At 38.7% G+C, this 22,470-nt stretch overlaps 1 protein-coding gene across 1 annotated transcript in view; it reads right to left on the reverse strand.

Annotated features, from left to right (window-relative positions):
* Positions 1-22,470, reverse strand: part of LOC149285261 (disco-interacting protein 2 homolog B-like) — an 82,751-nt gene that overhangs the window by 2,197 nt on the left and 58,084 nt on the right. The window contains exons 10-35 of the mRNA XM_089495612.1: positions 22,205-22,315; positions 20,922-21,045; positions 20,113-20,222; positions 19,703-19,805; positions 18,633-18,697; positions 18,171-18,264; positions 17,089-17,208; positions 16,362-16,476; positions 15,822-15,961; positions 14,751-14,887; positions 14,027-14,107; positions 13,261-13,388; positions 12,914-13,028; positions 11,926-12,127; positions 11,061-11,170; positions 9,815-9,895; positions 9,300-9,423; positions 8,259-8,380; positions 7,064-7,175; positions 6,276-6,385; positions 5,379-5,509; positions 5,111-5,279; positions 3,876-4,046; positions 3,351-3,412; positions 1,114-1,171; positions 137-211 (exon numbers count right to left, since the gene is read on the reverse strand). Coding sequence (XP_089351738.1) covers positions 137-211; positions 1,114-1,171; positions 3,351-3,412; positions 3,876-4,046; positions 5,111-5,279; positions 5,379-5,509; positions 6,276-6,385; positions 7,064-7,175; positions 8,259-8,380; positions 9,300-9,423; positions 9,815-9,895; positions 11,061-11,170; positions 11,926-12,127; positions 12,914-13,028; positions 13,261-13,388; positions 14,027-14,107; positions 14,751-14,887; positions 15,822-15,961; positions 16,362-16,476; positions 17,089-17,208; positions 18,171-18,264; positions 18,633-18,697; positions 19,703-19,805; positions 20,113-20,222; positions 20,922-21,045; positions 22,205-22,315 — 2,970 coding nt within the window. The remainder of the gene's footprint in view (positions 1-136; positions 212-1,113; positions 1,172-3,350; positions 3,413-3,875; positions 4,047-5,110; positions 5,280-5,378; positions 5,510-6,275; positions 6,386-7,063; positions 7,176-8,258; positions 8,381-9,299; positions 9,424-9,814; positions 9,896-11,060; positions 11,171-11,925; positions 12,128-12,913; positions 13,029-13,260; positions 13,389-14,026; positions 14,108-14,750; positions 14,888-15,821; positions 15,962-16,361; positions 16,477-17,088; positions 17,209-18,170; positions 18,265-18,632; positions 18,698-19,702; positions 19,806-20,112; positions 20,223-20,921; positions 21,046-22,204; positions 22,316-22,470) is intronic.

Here is a 22,470-nt window from a genome sequence, read left to right on the forward strand (position 1 = left end):
TTTACACTCAAACATCCCAGGCTGCAGACAAACTATTAATGATAACTTCCATTTACACGAATCATTCTTATGATATATCTATGGTTGGCACACAAACCTGATACACGCGTCAGAAAACGAAACAAGGTGCACCCACCTCTCCCAAATGAGAATCCCCCAATGGTCCTTTGGTCTCTGGATTAACAATGATCACCGTGACTCCAGGTAAAATCTAACAGGATACACACAAATGATAACAGTCCGTTATATTACCAACCACATGCATACCAGCACAGACGGTTATATTTCTAAGGAGCGATTCTTGGCCGTGTGGGGCAGAAACCATTTGATCGTTTCTGCTGATCACTTCACTCTTGCCACCAAATGTGCAAATACAGGGAAAGAGCAAATGTTAAAATAACCGATATGTATTCATAACGTCGTTATGACCTACCTTTAAGCAGTGTAAGCAAATGTATATACAATATATATATATATATATATATATATATATATATATATATATATATATATATATATATTTAAGTTGTGTTAATCCAGGGCAAGTAGGGAATGGTGCTTTCTTTCTATAGTAACTTTCATCTATCGTGAAAATACTTTTGTGGCAAGTATATTCTTGGACATTTATGACTGTAGTTCAGCACTATACACTAATTGCTTTTATAAAAAAAACTCATTATTATTATGATCTTTTATTTATATAGTGCCAACAGTTTACGCAGCGCTTACATGAGGTATATTAATGTAGACCTGTGAATCTAAATGGGAAAACTATACAGAACTTAAATCTGATATCAGAACAGCTTCAAACTTAGAATATAACATAAAAACTATGGAGTAAAACTCTACATTATGACGACTGATTCTCTTTATAATGTAGTTGCTGGTAACTCATTTCTCTGGGAGGCCAGATGGCGTTGTTAGCGCTGCTAGTGATTGATGTTAAAACAGCGCTGGGTGGAATCTTTTCAAGACAAAGATATTTCTTCAGGAGGCAATGAAGGCTCAGATCTTTCATGGGAGATGCCTTCCAAGCTATATCACATGCATATAATACTAGAAGGTAATAACAACGATCAACTCTCTCAAGACAAAAATTGTAAAAATAATTACCTTTCCAGACTCCATAAGAAGTAAACTCTGCGGAGACCCCCTCTCCACCAAGCGTACCCTGAAAAGAGGAGAGAAATATTATTTTAATCCGCCATATTTTACAATTTAATATTCAAATATATATATATAGCTTTAACAGCTATTTCAGCTGATGTGCACTACTGTACAGCTACATCCAATTGGCTGCTTGCAAAGGTGTATTATATATAGATTATATATAGATAGTTAGTAGGTCTCCAATATTTATGTATTGCTTTTTTTTAGCAAGTTTAACAATCAAGTGTGTTGGGATTTGGTAAAAGAAAGAGATTATTGGTAGTCAGCTATGATGTTACACAAGCAAGACATTTAATGCTACAATTTGCTATCACAGCACAAAGCATCAGGGTTAATCAGTAGATGCTTTAAGCATGTCATAAGCGTGTTCTGTCACTTCTAGCCGCTGTCTCCTGATGCCAATAACTGAAGTTCTCACTCTCAGTCCAATTCGGCCTTAGGGTACTTGATGCTACCTCTGGTTCTGCTCGCCAGCTTGGTAGCTAAACATGGAACTTGTGAATAGCATTCATTGTTCTGACATGTCTTATTCTGATGCAATAGGCGCAAAGGTGTTGTAACGTGAAGATTGCTGGGGTTTGGTTTTTTTTGGACTTCACCAGCTCTTTCTTCCTTTTCATGAACAGAAATACAAATAAATTCATCACATATTCAATGATTTTTTTTCTTTATTAGTGAAAACCAGAATTTATGCAGAGGTAGAAGAATCCAGACTCTATCCAGGGCTCGATTTCTAAAATACAATGATGTGTAAAGTTCTAAATGTTATTGTAAAATCTCTGGCATAATATGCACACTTTACCCCTTGTCTTGACTCAACAAGGGGGTGCATATTATACAAAAATCCAAATTTGTTTATGCTGCATGATCGATCCATGAGATTGGGGCATTGAAGGGGTTAACGCCTGTGTCTTCAGTCCCCACAGCCTTGTGCAGACCTAGTCACAATCATTGCTCTGCTCCTATTGCGCACCAGCACCGAGTTCAAAAATAAAACCAAAACAGCACCCACCTGGAAGTCAAAGGCGCCTCCTGGTCAGAGGTTTTAAATGACCCCTCCCCCACCCATCAGTGACAGAAGACAGGTCATCCAGGTCATAAGGGGTATATACAATAATATCCCACAAAGGATTCATAAAAATATTTTATTATTTCTACATTTTTATTATATAACTAAGTACTATCTGATCACTGATTAGCAACATTTTAGGTCACTGATTATTGACCAATGACAGTGGCAAGGCGCTGATCACTGATCAGATTTACCGACCAACAGCCAGAGACCTTTTTTTCTACTAAACCTGCATATCCTGCACTTATGAGTATTAGATCAGAGATTTTACGGTAATCATCCAGACAGACTGGTTTCCATGGTGACTACTTCACATCTACAATTGCACGTTATAAGTGTTGCCTGTAGAACTTGGCCCCATTGATGTAGGTAGAGTATTGCGCCTGCACAATTTCTATTCAACTCCCATCATTATGTCAAACATATTGAGGGTTGCCTATAAAAAGGGGTCTCTGTAGTTTGCAAAGCGTTCTTATCAACATGGCAGCCGCTGGAATGCTTCTGCTGACTGGAACACTTCAATGGTTCCTTTTCAATAAGACCGCTTTGCAACTTAACACCATGGAGGGCTCTTCCTAATGTGTTAAGAAGATACAATGTTTAGTGAAGAAACCCCTGTTCAGTATGTGCTAAGTATTATGAATTATCCATGAGGGGACAAAACAAGGAATACTGGAATGGCAAGTAACTCTCCCCCTGACATTCGCAGAGGACGTAGGCTGGCAGCGTGATGACATGATGGCAGTCTTCCACCGGTCTGTCCTTGATCTACATTATCAAGGTCATAGCATTTCTTTTGCTCACAGTTATCAGCAGATGGGAATAGAAGGCCGTAGCTAAAAGTGGCTCTGACATGCTGCGGAACCTGCCGGCATCTGGGAATGAGAGTCTCGCTATCAGGCCGGATGGCAAACTGATAAACTGTGCTACAAAACAGCCCAATGTAGGTCATTCTCAGCATGAATAGTATTCAATATATACAGCATGAGATGCAAACCAGCCAAAACCACATTCATTGTAAAAATCTCAATGATCGGAATGATTCCCACTGTTTGTCTCTATGCTTTGAAATAAGTTCACTACGCGTGAACCCCCCCTTTCCCCATACCTGTCATGCCGAAGGGATTTGAGATCCACATACACAGTTGTGGGATCTGGCCCTGAGGTTCCCTAAAAAGCAAGCGATAAACATATGGTTAAACATAATCTATTTTTTATCATTCAAAAATGTCTGGTTTTATTTTCCCTTACAATTGTTTTTTTTAAAGAATCCACATTTTCAGCATGTGTGTAGTAATAAAAATTCTTGTCCTTTGCAGATTAGAAAGAGATAACATTCACTGAATCAACACGGGGGCATTTTAAATGCATGTACAGAAACGCTTCAGCGTAACCCCATAGAATGCATATAACATAATAAAATGAACACCTGTCATTCAAACTGCATTGTGCTTGTGTTTTATTGTGTACTTTGAGACTCACGTCCTCTTTGCCAAACACTGTATTGTCACGGACAATTGTAATGTCTACGAAAGGAACCCGTGCAGAAGGTCCACAAATCAGAAACACATGAATCCTCCATATAAGTGATTTTTCAACCACTCCTATTCTTGCGATATTCAACTGATTTTACCTGTAAACATATTGCCGTATTGACTCTTGAGCCAAAAGTAGTACTGACAGCTCGAGGAGACAGACCAAGGTCCTTGAACAGCTTTGAAAAAGAGTAGGTCAGCGCAACTCTTGGTCGTTCTTCTGCAACCACCACACACGTCCGTACGTAGGAAAGGTTAATGCCTTTTGTCTATAAATAAATAATAAAAAAAGAAAGTTTACTTGTAATTAAAATAGTGCGGGTTCTTTTTCTTGCATCCTTTGAAGGTGGCTACTCATGAAATTATATTGTTTTCATAAACTAGGTTTGAGTAAAAAACACCATGTCGTAATATATTTCATTATATATATATAAAGCTCCGTGCATAAAATCAATGTCGATAGTTCATGCCCTATACTCCGGTAAAAATACGGCTCAACCAATAAGGTAAATAACGTTAACACTTCCAGCAACCGAAAGGTTAATGGCTACCGGGAGGGTTTTCTTTCTTGGTGCTAATGGCACTCAAGTAACAAAAGTATCAAAACAGTGACTAATAATGTATCCATTGAGAGACTTAAGATAAGTACCCTGGATACATTATTAGTCACTGATTCGATACTTTTTGTTACTTGAGTGCTATTAGCACCAAGAAAGAAAACCCTTCCGGTAGCCATTAACCTTTCAGTTGCTGGAAGTGTTAAAGTAATCTATTTCATTAACGCGTCCCATACATCCGCACCAATGAAGAATGTAAAGTTCTTCGGAAAGTGAATTACTAGGCGATCTTTAGCCTTTATAAGGGTCTGCATCTCCAAGGCGGTCCTACTTTCATACTCCGAACAAAGCGTGACAGCTCTCCCATTGAAACCAATGTTACCAGATTCCCTGGAACTTGTGCCTGAGCCGAGAGCCGGCTAGCAGTAAGTACTTGGGGTGTACGCTTTGGGATATCTAGAGTCGGGAGGAAGAAAATGAGGCAGGTGCATTAGGGGAATTCTGCAAAATCTCTCCAATGCATTTGCCAGTAAGGAGAAAATAATTTAAAAGGGACCACTCGGCTATCACATGCATCAGGCGCATACGTTGGCTGCGGTGTCCCTTTAGTAAAAAGCTTAGATGTGAGGGGTGTTAAAGAGACGCTTTGATGAGAAGCTGTTGGTCCATTCCAAGTGTGTTTCGGTGATAAATAGTATCAGTGGAAATGCAGAAGTGTTCTATACAGAAGTAAGAGATACTGATGACAGAAACCCTGTTTGAAATAATTTTGTTACCTTCAGCACCTCGATCTGACTTCCGAGTCCCTTTGAGCACATCTCCATTACAGAATAGGAACAGAACGTGTCTCTAATTTTGTACTGACTCACTGCAGACAGCCACAAGAATAGGTTTGATTCCAACTCCATAGGAGGAATTAATATTGACTGGTGACCTGAATAAACACTGACACAATAACAAAGGCCTGGTTAGTTCATTTCATCATAGAGATACTTGAAGTCTTGATTGGTTCTTTAAATACAACACACAAGATTTGGAACCTACCCACAAAGGCACCAAAGTACGAAGCCAAGTCCACAGTAAGGATCCAGACAGATGGCAATCTGACGGGTAGAGTACAGCTCGCACTGCAGCTTTATGGAGCGACAGAGAGCATTTACAGCTCCATGGGACATCTAGAACATGGAGTCATATTAAAGTGCGTGAAACAAAAACAGTGGCAGAATTAAAATATTCCCTAAGCCACATTAGGAAGAAACACAGCCAGATGAGTAAACAAAATACATAACCTTTCATATAACACAATAAAGCTGTTAAAAACAGCAAAATCAGATTTGCTTGGGCAGCCATTTTCTAAAAAGTTCATGACTATTACCAAAAGAAACATAATTTTTAATAAGTTTTATTCTTTTGATTACCGAACTTCCATACATCTAATATATCTAATACATTAGTCTACAAAAGTAATCTCTTAAAACATCTCACTGGAAGAACAAGATGTAGGCTTCTGTAGCACTATTTCTGGGAATGCCAGATGATTAGAATTGCAGAAATTCGGTGGAATTTTCAGTATAGTTAAATTGTCAAAGATTATTTTCACTTAAGAACAAGATCAAACAAACATTACTCATTAAAAGGCTTGCACAATTATTCTTTCATGAGATTAAGTGAAAAAGTCCATTTACTTGCCTGTGCTGTCAGGTGAGGATCCCACAGTGCTTTATACCCCCAGCAACGCACAGAAGAACAAAACGACGGCACAGAGGAGGGCACGAGCATCAACTAGTTAATTAAATGGGCCCTTTTCACTTAATCTCTTGAGAGATCACGAGAAGATTTAATATAAAGTTTTCCTTAACCATTTTCCTAAACAAAAAACCCTTACTACCCTCAGCTGCATTGTTGGGGTCAAGTGACTTTGTGCATTGTTGTGATATTTACCTTCACACCTGTGAGCATGCCAGTTGTGCTAACACTGAAATCCAGGTATGCCAGCATTTCCGGGGTGGGTGGTTTGTACATCTGAGAAGCTCTTTTCCTGGGCAAATCATCTGAAACCAAAGAAGCCAGAATCATTTCCGAACTCAAAGCCTCTACCAGTCAAACAAGTCTGTCCATATTGGTTTTTTTAGCACATACATTATGCCATGTTCCACGCCATTCCACCAAGTTCTAAAACCACAAATGTTCTAACAGAATAAAACTATAGACGGCTTCCTGTTGGAATCTGAAAATAAGGTATATCTAATAAGAGGGTTCCACTGACAGCTGATAGGCTGGTTTCAGCCAATCAACTGAGATCAGGGGCTGACAGAGTGATCCTCCAATTGTAGTTAAGATCAACTGTACTGATCTAGGTAAAAATCATGTCAGCAAAGGGATCACTGCAGAGACGGTGCTGGTCGCCCTAAGAAAACAGACGGCAACTTCTACAATACAAGCTGTCTTTATATATGTTTATAGCACGTGTAGCATGTGCAGCCATATTGGTTTGACACAAACAGCATGAATAAAGGCTCATGGGGCAGTCATATTGGTTCTAGTAAATCCAGCCTGGGCTGCCTTGAATATCTTTATGTCATATTTGGAAAAACTAAATACAAAAAATAAATATATATGTATGTTTTTGCAACGTTTCAATATGACTGGGTGGTTTTAATCTAATGGATCAGCTACGTCTCAAATGTATAAAGCTAGTGAAGCTATTAATTCTCCGCAATCGCTATTACCTGTCTCAATAATCGTTGGCCACGTCTTCACATCCACAGCTGCTGCTGCTTCTTTGGACTTCAGCAGCCTCAGCAAGCTTTGTGTTGTGAGAATGCAGGAAGCTTTACTTACCTAAAATAAAACGGAAATGCTCGGTCATGCAAATTTATAAATTTATACTGAAGAAATCTCTGACACGGCCCTCCTGGACACAGCAGTGGAATTCATCAGTATCCATGCACAGCGACGATAAGCCGAGAGCACAGCGTCTCAGCTGTATTCGCACAGAGACTGTATCTGGTTTTCTCTCATTTTGTTCCAATAAACTACCTCGTGCAGACCTGAAGGATCTCGATTTTGTCAGTCATGTGACGTTCCTTCCTCGAGTATGGGTGATTAAGATAGAGACATTTTAATGTTTACCGAAGGGCAGTATGATAAGGAATCGGGGCAATTGTTTAGTAGATTGGGCAAGATAACAGCGCTTGGACACATAGAAATAGCAAACATGCAGCTGCCCGAAGATTTCATGCAAGAACTAGTACAATATTTATAAAACTGATTTCTAATTTTATACTAGTAATAAAAAAATTGGTGGGTGCTGCTGGTTAAGGATCCAAGGAGACATGAATAACGAAACAAAGCATGTAAGCTTTTGAATTCCTAGCCCCCTGTTTTTATGTGTTTACCGATAAATCAGCATGTTACTCATCTAGCACTAAATAACTAGTTTCATTTTAGTGGCATCTTTTTTGTTCTTTCAGATGAAGGCATTATAATGACAAACATACAAAACTAATACACACAATCAGAAAAAAAAACAGAAAAAAAACTACTATCATCAAGACATCTTCATTCCTACCTGTGTTGCATTAATTACCTACCTACCGAATCCCAAAACTATAAGGCAGGTAAAAAATAAGAATGATTGTAAATAAAGTGAAAATTAGCATAATAGATCACTGCTTGTATTGCAATAGTTATGTATAAAACAATGTCCGAAAACAAAGAGGGACTCCTACAAACCAAACTAAAAAAAAAAAAAAAAATCAGAAAAATCCATCCGAAGTGAAAGCACTAAATTTGTTGTCCAAATACTTTTTGGTCCAAGTCTCCAGGACATATCTCTGACACTTGGAAGAGTTACTACATATTCTCACTCCGACACAGTATGAAACATAATAGCGACATCGAGGAAACATTGTTGTTACCTACATCTACAATCATCCGCACTGTAGGTAACGTGGCAGTGAGGTTTTGTGCATGCGGAGGTCGGACAGTTACAGGGATGCAGCCGGCATACAGACAGCCATAAAACGCAGCGATCAACTCAATTCCTGAAAAGCAAACACACATCACAGCATTACGACAATTGTGAGGCAGTGCATATTCATCTAAATGATAAAAATAGTTTAAACCATAAATTAGAACTATTATAAGTGATTTAGAACTAAAGAGCTACAACACGTTCCCCTACTTATCTACATATATCATCGGGAACTATTCACTAAAACGTTGAGTGGTCAGTAGAGTCAAAAGTTAATAAGGCTTGCAAAACAACCTATGACTACATGCAATCCTACATTTTACAAGCTGCAGACGAATGCATACAAGTTAAATCATCCACTGTAACTTGCAGAATTAGATTAAAAAAGTCTTTATAAAAACAGCAAAACATTACAAAAAACCCTTCCTTTAACCAGAGTGTATTGGAGTGAGAGGTGTTAAAATATTATATGCGGAGGTTTCTAGGCCTTTCCACCTATAACCCCCCCCCAATCCTCCATCCCATGCCTGGCAGGGCTTAAAACATAGAAAATAGACCAGGGGTGCTTGGTGGGATGTTGGGTTAAAAGGTAACATCTGTGAGAGAGAGCATATAGTCCATCTATGCCCATGGCCTACCATCCCCTGCTATTGAGATGGGAAAGGTTAATGTGAAATTAACCCTTTGGAGAGACAGTAGCCATCAGTACCTCACATCCTCCCTGTGGTATAGAAATGAGCAGATTAAGCAAATTAAATGTCAAGTGATGCTCTTGAGTCCCCATCTTTGACCCGTGGAATAACACTGAACTGAATTAAAACCCTTTGACCCTCATCTCAACACCAATGGAAAGCTTACTGTAAAGTCTAGCTTGGAAAGATAACAAATATGATGCAGTCACGGTGGAAATACTATTTAAATGGCCAGCTAAATGAGGTTTTTGACTAGGGGACACGGTTACTGACAAAAGTCCCTGATGCGTGTCTTACCAGGAGGATAGAGGAGCACCACGTTGTCTCCGGCATTGAGGTGACCTTTATCGCACAGCGCGGCTGCTATCCTCTCTGCTCGCTTGTGCAGCTGCAGACATGACGCTGTGCACACTGCTGTTCCCTGGATACAATCAAACAAAAAGGTGGATATAATGCGTGTGCAACTTTGTTTAAAGACTTTATTTAAAGGGAAATATCAAACTTTATGCACAGTACCACAAACTGACACGTGACCATGAAATACTTCCAACCAAAGAAAACTAGAATACATTCAAATATACTTTCATCTATACCTCTACTGGCAATTGAGTAGATTTGAAGTCGAAATCCGATATGTTAATAGTGGATGTTTTTTTTTTAAAGGTAGATGAGGCCATTATTTAGATTTGCAAAAAAATACAGAGATTTTCTTCATGGTTGTGTTAAAATATTTCTTTTGCAATACATAACAATACAAGTTGAAGTAAAATAGATATGAACTAGCACCCAGACACAATAGACGTTCACAGTACCTTGGCATTAAGCAGAATAAAGAGCACGTGTTCAGGTGTTGTCTGCGCCCGCCATTGCAAGATCTCGGTCAGGAACTGGTGCTGTCAACAAAACAAATGGAAGCCGTTACACGCTATACACATACTCTGTTAGCTGAAGATCATATAGAGGAACTATGAGTTGTAGAAGAGCCCAAACCATGAAACCCAGAGAGGAAAACAATAATGCAGCAGCTGTAGTCAATGGACTAAGTGATCAGGGGAACTGACAAACGTAATGCGGAGGTTTCTAGGCCTTTCCACAAAGGGGAAAAAGTGACCTTTGTGGTCACTGGCAGAGGATTTATTAAATCTATCTGTATAGCTTGTGCTTTTTGCTTACAATTAGTGTCGTTATTTGATTACAAAATAAAGGACTCAATGAAGCTGAGATTGGTGACAAAAGGTGAAAGAAGCAGAATATCAATTAAATTCCTCTTCCACTTCCAAAGACTGAACGAACCAAACCATCTGCAGCATAGAGGTCTTAGAGCAGTCTATACTAACAGTCAGAATGGTAGCGCATGGGCAAAGTTTCTATCAGTTGAAGCCGCGCCTAGCTTAGGCTATAAAGGGATATGCATGTAGCCTCTCTATCTGATCTTGACCTACGTTATGTGACAAGGCTGTACATAACAACACTTCAGGCATTACAATGTGATGGTGCACTGCACGTTGGGAGACCTGATGAGTCCCTGTGAGTCGGTACAATTGTGTCCTAAATCTGTGATCCCAGTACTGCGGTCTAATTTTGTTATAAAATAACATCTATCAAGCCGTTTGTATCTACATGGATTGATGTATCTTATGATTGTCTAATTGCCAATTATCCCGTTTCCAATACATACGGCTTATTGGAGTATGTAAACCTTTTATAGGTCTACTTGGCTCCCGAGGAATAAAGTGTAGTATTTGGGGGAAGCTGCAGATCCACTTTAACCGAGCAAACCAAGTAAAACCCCCACAGCAGAAGTGAGTTACCAAGCAGGGCTTTGAGCTTACAGCTCCCGACAACACAAATGGGCCCTCATAAGTGGTTAAAATCATTAGTGGTTAAAATCATTAGTGGTTAAACGTTTGATGAATGTTTCACTACATATTGTACATACATGCTCCACACATGCCTTCTCATTACTGAAGGAAGTTTTGGTGCCGTCAACAATCAAGGATCATTACATGTACCATGTATCAAACACAGAAGCATATATAACCAACTCATTGTTTTTACCTTTTTCACTAAGTCATTCTCTTCAATTTGTCCCAAATCTCGGCCTGATGCCTGAGCAATTCTCTTTCCTGCAACCAGATTGCCAACCATAACGGAAGCCGGTCCAACTCCTTCATGGGGAATCAATAACGGTGGATTAGTTCAGCTCTGTGCTAGTACACAATGTATTTATTCTGTATACATAGAGTTAATCAGCTGGAGTTTACGTACCAGGCACCCTGTAGCAGACGGCTCCATTAAACGCAGATTAGGTTTTTTTTTGCGTGGCGCAGATGGTGTGGGTTGGTAATTGGGAATATAGGGAGTGTTTGGTTGGGTTGAATGGAGCTATCATGGGGAATTCCCATATTGTACCAATTACAGGCTGCAACCTTGTGTTAAGGGGTTAACAATCAGTAAAACAGGTGGCATGTAAACAGGACAAGACAGGAGCAGAAGAGTATTTCTTCTTCTTTTGGAAGAACTGCTCCACGATGCACTTTTTGGGGGGTCTGGGGATGCTCTACTCTTCATCTATGACTATAATGAGTGACTCCAATGCCTACTACTGAGACGCAGAGAAGGAGCCACAGTGTCCTCCTCACAACGCAAAGTGCTCCTTGAAGCATTAGTGTCTGTAAGGAGGTGGCTCTTCAACATCTATTCAATGCCCTGAGACCTTAAGCACAGCTTAACCACTGATTCCAAGGCTTGAATTAGCAGATGAAATGGTTTAAAAGAGGGCACTGCTGTAAATAGTCATGGATATCCACAGGGCAGGAAACCTACATAATACAGATGAGTTACGGCCAAGATGCACACTGTGTGCGATTTAATGTTTCGCTTTAATCATTAACTTAGCATTGTAAGCATGATCTGAAATCACCTGGTTGTTTCTGTCGTGGCTTTGGCAAGTTGGTGACACACGTGTGAGGACACATGAGGATGTTACACGGGTGAAGGTTGCCTTCCAGAAAGTGCTGTTTTGTCTGAGACAGGTGGATCCCTCCCAGTGGAGTTTTTGGCAATGTATTGGCAGGTACAAGGGCAAGACAGTATACCCCAACCTGGTGAATGCTGTCAATGGCCTACAAAAAATCAGAGAGAGACTGGTCACTTAACCGATAAATACAAATCCTGATAACGAGCTAATAAGAGCATCAGCGACTAGAATAACCATGGTTTATGCTGTATAATTTGGAATGGACTCCAATACATATTACTGCATACAAAACGGCGTAAACATTATTTAGTTATTGGGGTTAGAAAATTTGACTTCTGATGTAACTTCCCCAACTATCTCTACCCAAACCAGGAAGCGTGAATTCCTGCACATGCGCAGTGGAACCCTTACTGAGTGGGGGGCAGTAGCCGATTCCAATCACATATACGTCGGCAAAACATTAGTGTTCAGATAGCATACACGTATTTGGCTGCTGCTACTCTCACTGACTATAATTGGAACGTGCAAGACAGAAGACTCTGTGTACAGAAGACAGAAGACTCTTTTCCGACTCCACTGACTAAAGAACGCCTGCATGCAGTAAAATGCATAGGAGTCCATGCAGAAAACAAACTCCCATATCTATAGGGCTGGAGCTCAGATTTATTAAGTAATCTCTAAACAAATGCAGAAACTGAATTTTTAGTGTTGCCCCCAGGTCCCAATCTGTATCAGATCTCTCTTGCGCCTACTTTTGGAAACAAGTAAATGGGCACTGATAATAGGATTTAAGGTGACCCAGAGGAAGGCTACCCAACTGAACGCACCCCAGTGTGTTAGTATTTTATTGGTTTAGTAATGCCCCCCCCCCATGTCGGCTTTAGAATAATGTACTCCTCTCCTAGTTAAAAAGTCAGAGAAACAAACTTACCTGCAACACGCGGCTCATCCACTGAAAGGAATCTTCTTCTGAGGCATCGGGGCGCTGTTCTGCTACCACAACTATCCGCTCGTCATAAAACACAGAGACTGAAAAGACTGCAATCCTGAAATTAAAACATAAGTTATACAATAGGAATATATCGATGGTGTGTTTGGAATGTATTACAGTTTATAGTAATAGAATTACTGGATTTTCAAGGTGCTGCGCCAGCAGTCAAACCCTAAAGATACCAACATGTTTGCGGCTTAAAAAAAAAATATATATTATTAAACATTTGATTACGGGGATTTTTTTTTTAAGTTAACTTACATGAAACACAGAACAGGATGACTTACCTTCCTCTGTACAAGGTTTTCAATGACTCCACAGCCAGGGCTGTTGCCACAATGTCATCCGCATTATGCCGGCGGCCACTCACCACCAGGGTGCCGTCCATTTTTCCCACCACAAATACTAAGCTTCCCTGTAATAGACATAAGCAATATAATGACTGACAGCCCCATATTACCCCTGTGTTACAGCATTACATAAGTCAAATATATCAGACTTCCTGCCCTTTTATTTTTGTGTATTAAGTATCTTTCTAACTACTTTTAATTCTATTGCAGGAATCACAGTAGAGGATGGGGTTAATTCAAAGTTTGTCATTGGTCAGAGGAAAGCAAATACTTAAAAAAAAAAAAAATGCAAACCAATCTCAAAAAATAGTCATAACATTCAATTTAGATTAATGGGAAGTGAAATAATATTTGGAATATATAACATATTGAAAATGTGGGGTCTGTCCTGTAATACCAGTCACTATGCTGGATGATATCTATGTACATTTCTACATTAATACATGTATAATAAACATGATCCCACACAATAGTGAGATAAACAATTATAAACAATTTAAATATATCTCAAAAACATAACAGGTGCGGGGGAAAAGTATTTGCTTTTTTTCTGGAGGTGTTTGGGAACGGCTTTTGACAACTTCAACCCCATGGCAAGGACCAACGCTGGTCAAATGTATATTGGGTCAGGTGTCCAAAAGCAGGGCTGGTTGTCTTAATAATAATACAAATAATAATAATAATATGATAAAGTTAAACTTACAGGGCCCACAAACCCAAGTAAACCGGTCCGAATGAAAGGTGTTTCTCCTACAGGAGATCCTGTGGAACTCACTGGTAAAACCTGAAACAAAACAAAAAAAGTTTGCACATATTGTAGCCTGATTCCGAGTAGAAGTGTACTTGTATCTGACTCCACACGCTAATACACACGCTAATACACACGCCAACTATAACATGCCGAGGGCTACAACCACTCTTATTCATAAACACAAGTTTAAGAGAGATACGAGTGCTTCTCTCCCAAAATATATACCATTAAATTGTATCACCAAGATCCCGTCACCGGCAGCTCTTTCATTGATTGCCATTATTAAGAAGAACCCATTTAACATTAACTGCGCTTTAATAAACTTTTGTGATTTAACACTACGGTACACAATCAGTTTATTTTCTTACCAAAGCAGGTTATAAAAAGTAAACCTTACATGTATTTATTATTTTTTCTTAAAGAGCATGAGATATCTAAAGAAACCTTAAAAGCAGCAAGGGCATTTCTCCAGTCTTTACATTTCAGACATGGGAACATTATGAAATATCTATATATTCAAAACATTAGTTCACTGTCCGTCACCATGTAGAAACAAATGACCATGTTCTATGAAAAGGAAAACACTACCCCCTTCCCAACTACTAACGGAAAATATACGTTCTGCTCATGGATGTTCGATAGTGAACGTCTGCAGCGGGTTTAGTAACGTACGTACCTCGAACGTATTCTTGGTCACACCTGCCAGCCCGTAATACATAATGCCGCCCGCCTTGCAACTCACGCATATTTCTCCAATCTCGTCGGTTTTGCATAACTGAGGTAACCCTTCTGGTTTTACAATGCACATTACACCTTCAAGAACGCAACACGGATAAAAAGAATTAGTATGCCTTCAAAGGGGGTCTGAATAGTTTTTAGAAAGGCACGACATAAAGAGCAATAAATAGATATAATATTTTAGAGCTTCTTGATCCAAGGAGGAATCCGATCGCCTTTTGGAGTCAAGAAGGAATTTTTCCCCCGATGGCAGGATTCGAAGTAGGTTTTTTTTGTCTTCTTTTGGATCAAGAGTAGGAAGGTTGGGTAGAAGGGTTGAACTTGATGGACTTAGGTCGTTTTTCAACCTTATGTACTATGTAACTACGAAGCGATCTCCTGCACCGAGATACACAACTAGGTTTAATTACCGGACGATAAGCATCACAGAAACATTTGTTACTACTAACAATAGTGAACCTACAAAAGCAGTTCACCTTCGTATTTGAAACCGATTAAATGGTGATTATTGGAAACAATGTTTATCCTCAACTCCTCCAAAGATTTATTTAATGTCACAGATAAGGAGAGTTTCAACTCTGGCACAAAATTAAGAAAACCATATGGGGCTTTGGGAAGGTGTTATGTTTATTTCTAAGTATTTAATATTTTTCTTTATAATATATGAATAGCTCGACAATCTACAAGCGAGTTTGTGGCGATGTTGGATAGAAGCCCATCGGGCATTTGCCCAGTGTGCCAGATGGCCAGTGCGGGCCTGCGTTGTACAAAGAAATATTTAAATAGAAACTTGAGTATATGCACAATTTTCTGTATTGTAATGTATACATAATATTTAAGGGCCATTGTTCATATCAGTTAATTGTTCTTTTCTACTACTTTTATACTATAAGGCATAAATCTTAGTTATTTAATGATGTGTCACATATATTTTTCCTTTACCAGGAATGCATGTCATTTATGAAGCACTTTAATTAAGATGTCGGTGTTGAATGTTAATGTCTCTTACTTCCTGGCATCACGTGCCCCACGTCCTGCACTGTGAGAGCCGAGTTCTTGTCTTCTGTGTTTACCCGGATGACTCCATAACTCAGGCCGTTCATAGAGAGGATAGCTCTACCGGGTAGAGGGGCTCCCGGTATTCCAGGTCTAAAAAATAAAATTAAATAAAGATATATTTAAAAAAAAAAAATAAAATAAAATAAAAAAAAAGAGCAGAAAACCATGTAAGTTCAATGTCAAAAACATTACTAGAAGAAATTACTGGTGATACACAAAAAAGTGGGCAGCCTGGGGTTTGAGAGTAGGTTCCGACCCTAACACATGGTAAAAGAATCACAGTAAAAACTAGAAACGGCACCTACACTGAGCACGCGGCATGAAAAACCAGTGTGTTATATTGTACAGATACACCTACAGCACATTAGCAAACAGCTGTGTGTGGGAATAATGTTTAGTGTACGATCATCATGGGTGCCAGCATAGCATACGTAACACAAAAAACCCCACTGGGGATAAGCAAAAAAGAATGTCTTCGGGCCTTAGTTACCTTCTAATGGCTACTGTCATGGCTTCAGGAGATGTGGCACATGGGCAAATGGCTTCGGGTTTAAGCCCGTAATTTTGGAACAAACTCAAGAAAGCATCGCAGGAGGACACTGACCCTGTGTAAAGTAAGCAATGTTTACAGTGAGAAATAAGGGAATCATAAGTAATACAAAGCACTACAATCTTTCAAAACAGTCAGAAACTTAACAAAAAGGGAGAGATAACGAAGAAACTGAAAACAGAATACTAACATGGCAGCTGCCATTATTCTAATAATAATAATAATAATAATAATAATATCGGATTATATTATTGCTACCATGGATTGTTCAGTGCACAGAAGTGTAAGATATAAAGAACGAATACATTTCCAGCAGACTCTGGGCCAGAACCAGTTCAGATAGAAGCCTACAATGGACTATCACTGTGCACGATGCTAGTTTTGGATTGTGATCCAACAAATGTTCAGTCTGAAACCATGTTCTCTCTTTGTGCATCCATTGGGCTGATGACCAAACACACTCCATATGGCAGCTGTCACAAAGGCACAATCCAAAAGCATTCTCGTTAACCAGTTTACTTACACTTACCTAGTCACTGACCCTGCACGAAAATTAAATATACAAGTCTTACTTCCTCTAACTTCCAACATTTTGTTGCTAAAAGAATACATTTAGAGGATAGATCTCTGATATGGAGCAGGGGGTGGAAAACACCATTAAACTTACAGGGATTGGCTCCATCTGTTACAATGAGCATGCGGAGCGAGGCCAAACTGATATCCTTTTGTTCTCTGTGTGCAATCATCGCCCAGTGTAGGTCCCGACACTTGACCACAGCAACTCTGGCTGCCAGACGGAAAGAGAGACAGAGATACATTGATCACGTTATCCGTTCACTACCCGTGTCAGAGATATGGATTTCCTTTCCATTTTTGCTGTTCATTCTCACAGTAGAGAAGACCATTAAAAATCCATGCAATTATATTCATCCATGTGTTGTGACAGTGATTGAGTTAAGAACAAATCTGGAGTGATTAAACAGACGAGAGTTTAGTCTAAATTGGCAGCTTTCTTCTGCAGAGGAAATCAAAGATGACAAGTGTTTTGTCCATCTGTATTTCTTGTAAAATTCACAAGTAAGAAGTTGTTTTACAAGCCAGTGTAATCTACTGGTAACCTTTGAACGCTTAATCTGAATGCTTTCTTGAGTAGTTACATTTATCCTGAACATTGTTGCCATCTTTTTTTTAAATCACAGAAACGGAAAAGCGAGTGACCGTCATGGGAGCTCTAAAGTAGCTGGAGGAATTTACAAATATATCAACACAATGACAATCCCCAGGATCATTAAAAATTGCCAGACAACTCCATTCCACCCCTACAAATATATTTCATTTAATGATTCTTTAGAAACCTGGAAGAAGTGATGCTTGCTTCCTCTCAAAATCTAATGGGGACTTTAGTCTAAATTGGTCCCATCTGAAGTAAAGACATTTGAGGTCTTTTAAATGCACATTTTCAATGTCGGCCCAATAAAAAACAGTTTCTCTTGGCCAAATACAGTGGCGATTTTTTCATATTCTGAAGGACTTCCCATTGTTAAACACAGGAAGTACAGTGTGTGAAGAGAAATAGCTTCCCCCTTTGTGAAGGAAACATTAGATGCAACATGATTTAATCACACACAAAATATGCAAGACTCACATGGTTGTGTCCTTAATATAAAGCTTTGTATATTCTATACATGGTTCTGAGTGTAATGTGACCATTTTCAAAGCTGGCTCTTCAGTCCTGGTACGATCCCTTACCTTTATTGGCATGAACTCTCTGCACCCAAGATAACGGGCATGCTTTCATCACGGCATACGGCACACTGATCATGTGTATCTTGTTAACTACATTCTGTAAAAGACCAGAGGGTCAGCGATAGCTTTACTTCTCTCAGACATTCTGAATGCGGACGTGTCATATACAAAAACATTTTAAATTATATTTGTACCATTTACAATGCAATTAGTGCAGCTAATTCTATTTCAGTTTTATTGCAGCTACATTTTGAGATAAGTACAAACAAAAATAACATGATGAATACAGCTTAAAAAAGAAAAACAAAATGGTGAAGACAACAAATATAACAAAAGAGCTTTTCCTCAGCCAGGCAGAGGATCATGGGACTTGTAGTTTAATCACAATCAGGGACTGCTATCACCTGGTTATTCTTGCTCTCATAGGTTTTTTTTAATATATATAATTCATTTCACTCATCTTACCGTTAGTATGCCATGCCACAGACCAGCATCCCTCTTAAAATCGAGGACATTAACAACCGTTTCTCCTAAAATAGGAAAGAACGCAGTTATTACAATATTAGGTTTTCCTTGTATGCCAATAATAAAAGATGTTAAAATAAATCCAAAATAGCTAAATTTGTTTTATCAGCGTTTGGCCACCACGTGCGCTGATAACGAGCTGTAAAAGATGTAATGTATGGTACGTGACACTAAATATCATAAATATGCAACTGGGATTCATTATTGTCTCCCATATGACCAGCAAAAGCAGAGAGACAATGCATTCCATTACATTAACAAGGCTTTTATGTCCACTAAAAAATAGTTTATCTGTGTTTGTGGAAGGCTTAAACTATTGTCTTAAACGGCATCTTTGCTGTGCATACTGAAGGGCCAAACCCAGGGAGCGAACCAACGGCCTTTCTATAAATCTGCTGCCTCAATGATCTATCTATTAAAAGGCCTAATTGGCTCAATCTCCGGACTGTTTTTGTATAATTCATACTTGCAGCCAGATCTGGGTAATACCAAAGGCCACAACTCGGGACCATAAAATTAGTATCCGCAGATACAAAAGGCTCTGTTATATTAGTACAACAGGCTGCAACATGACACTCCATAAAATCCGGGGATGCTACAGAGTATAAACACGATTGCTGGGTAGACTGTGGCTCTGTATAGTCACTACAAGAGGGTACTATGTGGGTTTAACAGAAGGTCCAAGTGTTCTCTGTCTAAACACTGGTGTGTATAACACGGCTCTAGAAGAGTGTATCTAGATCTGCTATTCTTAATACAAATATGTAAAAGGTAGCCCTCTGTGGTCCAATATGGGGTATTATGATTGATACCAATGTGTAGAGGATATAAAGCAGCAACAGTATAAATACTATTGGTTGTTATAATGTAGGAAAGGAGAATATATCGCTGGTGAACATTGTTCGCATTGTTGCCATGTTTCTCTAACAATGGATAAAATGTAGATTCGGCAGATACAAAGTAGCCTGTAACACATATACCATAAAGAGACGTTTCATTCATATACTTACCCTCTGTATAGTTGCATGCCTGGGACAGGGCTTGACAGTGAGAAAGCATTGCGATTCTTGACACGGTGACTCCCATTACGCTCCCTTCTTTACTCGTTTTATACTAGAAACACAAATCATAAAATCAGGCTTTACATCTGAAAAGTCTAAGTTATATCACCTAGTTTGTCTGTAGGAGGTCTTCTACATTTACTTTGGAAAAACAAATACATTACTAAAATTTAAGAAAAGCTGCCCATATAAAACATGATTTTGCATCATTTGAAAGGCACATTTGAAATCAATCAAAATACGGCTAAAAAAGCTTTAATTTGGAATGTACCGTGACAAATCTTGAATGTGTGGCTTTGTTAAGTGTCATCTTCCATATTGTTGTGTTTTGTGGGAATAAATGTAATAAAATAGATTACCTCAATGTATGCTGGTTCCGTGCCAGCCGTAGTAATGTTTGGCTGCCAGTCCTTTGGTGACTTGGAAAGGTATTTGGAGTCTGTCACAACCCATTTGAGTTTTGGCCACCCTAAAAAAAAAAAAAAAAAAAAAAAGATGGTAGAAAAGGTCTACTGAATCCCAAGTGTAATGGCGTGTAACAAACTGGGTGTTTGACGTGGAAGCCGACGTTCAGACAGTTTTTAGCAAAGCAAGATGGTCCTCCATCAAAGTGAAAATTTTCATACAAAAACACAAAGTAGTGCTTTGTACACTTATTTGACATGTGGCGGGTTGTAAAGCAGCTACATTTTTCCAAGTTTAAAAAACAGATGACCAAAAGGGCCCAAAATCCATATACTCTAGTTTGTGGATATAATACACCGGACGGAACAGAACACACATTGGAAAGGAAGACCATGTAACCAGCGCATGAACTTTGGATGATCCGGAATGTCTATTACGGCAAATAGCACTGAGCATTTGTGTTTTCATGTCTATACGCAAGGTTCCATTTCATTTAAGTGAACTTTGAGCAATAATAAACTCACCAAACTGTGTAAGTGGTTATCTACAGTTAAACAGCAATATGCCTGCAACCAGACGTGTGGGCTTTACAGGAATCATATGCTAGATGTCAGCACTAATGTTATATTTTCAACGGGTTCAACAGGTAGCGACTCCAGTGCTAGTGTAAATGAGTTTACCAAGGGCCGGACAGTTCCTAGGCGAGTTAATCAGAAAACGCATTGGAATAAATTGAGAATGTGAGAAAAGTTGATGGTCCCACCTTTGAATTGCACAATTTCCCCATTCTGTGTTTTTGGCAGTCCCTTCAAGCAAACCTCGGTAGTAAGAGCAAGTTTCACACCACAGCTTCCCAGTAAGAATCCAATCTGATGTCCGCCAGCATCCTAAGAAGAGAAAGATAAGAAAGAGGATCATCACTTTAAACCGCAGTATTTTAGTTTTGATCCCACTCAATGTAACGCTTAGATAATTGTTTTTCTCCGAAATTCAAGGTCTAGTATTTTATTAATGGGGAAAATCCATCCCCTCTATAAGTGCCACTATAGAGATCTAGCATTTCATTTAGATTAGCTAAGAAAAAACATACAATGTTGGAGTGCCCAATATGACCATTTTTTCATATATCGGTTCATTAAAAAAGGTGGATTTTTCTTACAGCGTTAGCACACAGAATGAGGAAGGCCACTTGCACAAATTTTATTAGAATTCTTTTAATGTTTTTTGTCTTCTGACGCAGAACAGAAAAAAAATGAAAAATATTTTAATACTAAAGAACATTTTTTTGATTTTTCTTTTGACAAGATTGCAAGATAGATGTTATTTTAAGTAAGATACCTTGAAAGTCATTGCATTGTGATCGTCAAATGATAAATGATCTATGAAAGATCAGTTTGCTTCCAAAGTTCCATGCAGCCAAATGCATGACTTCCATTATGCATAAAAATATACATAAATTACAAAAAAGGGGAATAAACTTAATTTAACTGCAATATTACTTAAAGGGTTGTATAAAATGATACTATTAGATCTAATAAGTTAATCAAACTCAACATTGTTACTGTCACAGAAAGCTGTTATTTAGATCAACAGTAAAGTTTAAAAAATAACGGGTAAACCACCCGGAAATGTCAGAATCCTTTAACAAATACAATTAACACAGAAAGTGGAGGTTTAGATGCAGAACTAGCAGAAGATAGGAAAAGAAAATGCAGAGAAGCTTGCGGTCTTGTAATTAATACAATGTAATACAATTAAAAAATAAATTGAAAGAAAAGGATACGCGGAATCTTTAAGAAAGGGGCGATATATTATTATATTTTACTTACAAAATGTGCCAGGTACCATTGGCGATGTGTATTTAATAACTGAACATAAATTATAAATGTCTGCCATTTTATTTGACGCCATGTACCAAAGGAATGAGAATACATTTTTAAAGGTATTATCGGGGTATGGGCGCCAAATGTCTATATTGAAAAGACTGTAAGAGACTGAAGGCCTGAGAGCCTGTCTGTCCAACGTGACTGTACATTTTATCGTTACCTTTCTAGTAAGAGGTACCTCAATCGGCACTGGGATCACTTCTGCCAGGAGACAGCCGTAAAAAGCAACCATGAACATCACTGGATCACTGTTGGGGTAAACCAGGGCCACCTGTAAGAGACCAATTAACGCGTTTATTTAGGAGATATGAGTATGCACTGTACAGAAAAGTAAATAAACAAGATTTTAATTCAGTTAAAAAAACATAAAACATAAAGTAATGTTGAACATGAGGGGCCAGACATCTAAACTGAGTTCTAAATGTG

The sequence above is a fragment of the Sceloporus occidentalis genome, unplaced genomic scaffold, assembly GCF_023333645.1.
Source record: "Sceloporus occidentalis isolate IW3139 unplaced genomic scaffold, rSceOcc1.0.p SCAF_82, whole genome shotgun sequence".
In the NCBI taxonomy this organism is placed as follows: Eukaryota; Metazoa; Chordata; class Lepidosauria; order Squamata; family Phrynosomatidae; genus Sceloporus; species Sceloporus occidentalis.